The sequence below is a fragment of the Pseudoliparis swirei genome, chromosome 19, assembly GCF_029220125.1.
Source record: "Pseudoliparis swirei isolate HS2019 ecotype Mariana Trench chromosome 19, NWPU_hadal_v1, whole genome shotgun sequence".
NCBI lineage: Eukaryota > Metazoa > Chordata > Actinopteri > Perciformes > Liparidae > Pseudoliparis > Pseudoliparis swirei.
In genome coordinates, this window is record NC_079406.1 from 4,351,336 (window position 1) to 4,354,727 (window position 3,392).

Below are 3,392 nucleotides of genomic sequence, written 5' to 3' on the forward strand. Positions count from 1 at the left end.
CTACGGGATCTTCAGAGTGAAGGGAGCGCGCGCGCGCTCACCTGAAATGTGGCTCACCTCTCGCGAGTTGATTTAAAGTGACACGTATAGTTTTGTGTTTATTTATATTAGTTACATTTTACGTTTTATTTGATTTTTTTGAAGTGCAGGTGCTCAGTTTACCACACACACCAACTCCCCCCCTCCCTCCCCTTGTCTCTTATTTTATGCCCCGGGAGAAGGAAAACAGATCCTTGCCAGGGCACGTCTGGGCCGTGACAGCCCCGCCCATTACTAGTCGTGTGGTTTTGCACCTGCCTCGCCACCCCTGCCACTTTGAGCGCAAAACCCTCCTGGAGCTCCTTTTACCTGCACTGCAGCGTTTATTCCGCACTTAACTATATACTGGATCCTCTCCGGCCGGGTTCGTCCTCCACGGCAGCACGCGGCGCGAACAGGTACATATAGATATATAGATATATATGCAACATAAGGGCTTTTTGAGCAGCAACTGTGAGAGAGAGAGAGAGAGAGAGAGAGAGAGAGAGAGAGAGAGAGAGAGGGGGGGGGGGGGGGTGAGAATTCGGCCCAGTCAGCAGCGGTGAGTGTTTCATGTCAGAAAGGAGATCAATCCGCGTGTCCTTGCGCAACGGATGCGCGCGCTAAGTGAGGCGGACGTAAACATGCAATAAGTGACCGTGGCAACCAGGTAGTCCACTACGCACGAGCGCTCCCTCCCTCCGGACCTCCTGAGCTGAACTTTACCCGCTGAGCTTTTTGACGCGATGGCTGCTGCCGCTGCCGTTCTGGGGGAAGTTGGAGGCGTCCTGCACGGCATCGATGGTGTGGCGCAGGTCGGGTCCCATTTCCTCCTGACCCCTGCACTCGGGGACAGACCGCTGCTCCTCGGGGAGCACCTGATACCTGGGGACCGGCTCTCCCGGAGCACCGCGGCGGATTTAACGCACCTCAAGGGGATCCTCCGGAGGAGACAGCTGTACTGCAGAACCGGGTTTCATCTGGAAATACTTCCGGACGGCGCGGTGCAGGGGACGAGGAAGGACCACAGCCGTTATGGTAAACACCGAGGAGCACTTCCCATACATGTTGACATATAAATATGAAATATGAGGCAGGATATAGAAAGTGCCCAACTTTTATATTATACTTTCATACCATGTTTGAACGAATCCGGAACAATAAAAGAGTAAATAAGAATGATGCAAATGTAAATATTATCATATTATGTTGATTTTAAATTGATTGTGTCAATAGAATATATATATATATATATATATATATATTTCTATATTGTTAATATTCTTTCATCTTTGTCAAAGTCTGTACTTGAACCACTGTGTTTGTCTTCTGCAGGTATTTTGGAATTCATAAGCCTGGCCGTTGGGTTGATAAGCATTAGAGGTGTGGACAGTGGTCTCTATCTGGGGATGAACGACAAAGGAGAGCTGTACGGCTCAGTGAGTACCAGCTCCGCTTACTCCTGTTGCCCAAATATTAATTTTTTGACTGTGATGACCAACAAGGCTTTTATTCAGCTTTCATAGAAGATACTTAACCATTAAATGTGCCGTATGTTTGTCTGTATACACGCATCACAAGTCAGGACTACTTTTAATGTCGTGCCCCTTTTTCTGGCTTCCAGGTGAAGCTCTCAGCCGAGTGTGTCTTCAAGGAGCAGTTCGAGGAGAACTGGTACAACACGTACTCCTCCAACCTCTACAAGCACGGAGACAGAGGGACACGTTATTTCGTGGCGTTGAATAAAGACGGGACACGGAGGGACGGGACTAAATCCAGGCGGCACCAGAAATTCACACACTTCTTGCCCAGGCCTGTGGACCCCGACCGTGTGCCAGAGCTGTACAGGGATCTCCTGGGACACAGCTGAGACCTGGAGGAACCGGTCCACTTCAGGAATAGCTGCTTAAGCCCTTTTGCAGGCAGGGGAGCAGAGGAAGAGACGAGGGGACGCGAGGCGGGGGACGTTGGCCCGTGCAGGCGGCCCGATCTGCAGGGATAAAGGCACCAGGGGGCCTCTTGTAGGAATGCATGGGCCATCTCTCAGCAGCCAGGAAGACGGGCTAGAATGTCTGCACGCTCGGCATGAGGGGGCTGTTTGTTCCAGACGACCCGAAAGAAGTGCCTGCGTGGAATAGGAGAGGAATGGGAAACGGAGCCGAGCGACCGGGGAGCATCTCCGTCGACGGCGGAGTCCACGGGAATCTTTACTGTCCTGAAATGGTACTTTTTAATTTGGGTACCGTGTCAGAAAGATGTTTGTTCAGAAGGTCTTTGAAGGAATTCAGTTTTTTTTAGGGGGGTGGGGTTGTCTTACCTGTGTCCAGACCTGTTGGAGAAAAAAGATGTCACGATTTATTTATTCATTTTAGATACATATATTTATGTTTTATATTTATTTATTTGAGAATATATTTTTCCAGTTAGATACATGCAATATAGAAAAAGACCACTAGAAACTGTATCGATTATATAAAGACTGAGACACTGTACCGTTATGTCTTTTACTCTGAAAGAAAAAAGAGCTCAGTTATAGTGATAAACTGTTATATTCAACATGATGGCAACATTTGGTAAAACATCTGAAAAGAATGCATTTTATTGAAATATGGTAACTGTGAATCAACTTTTTAAGAAAAATCTTTGTTATAATGGCACCAAACTACTGTCACTTGTGTTCCAGGAGGAATCTGAAGTCAACAAACTGACAACACAAACAATAAATTGCTCAAAATGTGATTAAAAATGCTTTATTTTTTGTCAGAGACGATAGTATAACCACGTTTTTTACTTTTAACGGAGCAATATTTGGGAAAGGCGACTTTATCGTTCTTTTAGAGTCTAAACATATAAATCCGCTTACGAGACCAATGTTGTCTTTCTTTATGGACGCCATTACGGCGAGAGAGGGGTCGTAGAATTGATGCGCGCGTAAAACTTCAAAGCCTCCGTCCAGAATCCTCTGGATGTTACGGGCCGTGCAACAACACGATCAGGGCCAAATAAAATCTGACCTTTAGCTCGGGCCCCGGCAACTTTGCGTGGAGGTCGGCCGCGATAAGGATTACGTGACCTCTGCTGACAATTTGAGGATGACGGACCAGTTCAAATGTCTTATGAAGCCAGACATGTCATGTCTTATTCTCATGCTTCTGATTCTCTGTGTTACAGATGTAAGATTGTTTTACTGTCCCAACAATAGAAGAGCAACACACAGTGTGTTGGAGTTGGAAGTGAGGAGGAGGAGGAGGAGGCCTCCGATTTTTTTTGTTGAAAAGCCACTGTTGCATATCTGTTTCCTCCACATCTGGGGGGGGGGGGGGGGTGCATGAAAGCTTGTGATCTCAGCGTGTGTGTGATGGCGAGCCAGTGGG

General features: G+C 47.4%; 1 protein-coding gene across 1 annotated transcript; it reads left to right on the plus strand.

Annotated features, from left to right (window-relative positions):
* Nucleotides 1–582: 582 nt before the first annotated feature.
* fgf20b (fibroblast growth factor 20b) lies at nt 583–2,758 on the plus strand. Its single transcript, XM_056439553.1, has 3 exons — nt 583–1,056; nt 1,354–1,457; nt 1,643–2,758. The coding sequence occupies exons 1-3, from the start codon at nt 765–767 to the stop codon at nt 1,886–1,888; spliced, it is 642 nt and encodes a 213-aa protein (XP_056295528.1). The 5' UTR covers nt 583–764; the 3' UTR covers nt 1,889–2,758.
* The last annotated feature ends 634 nt before the right edge of the window (nt 2,759–3,392 follow it).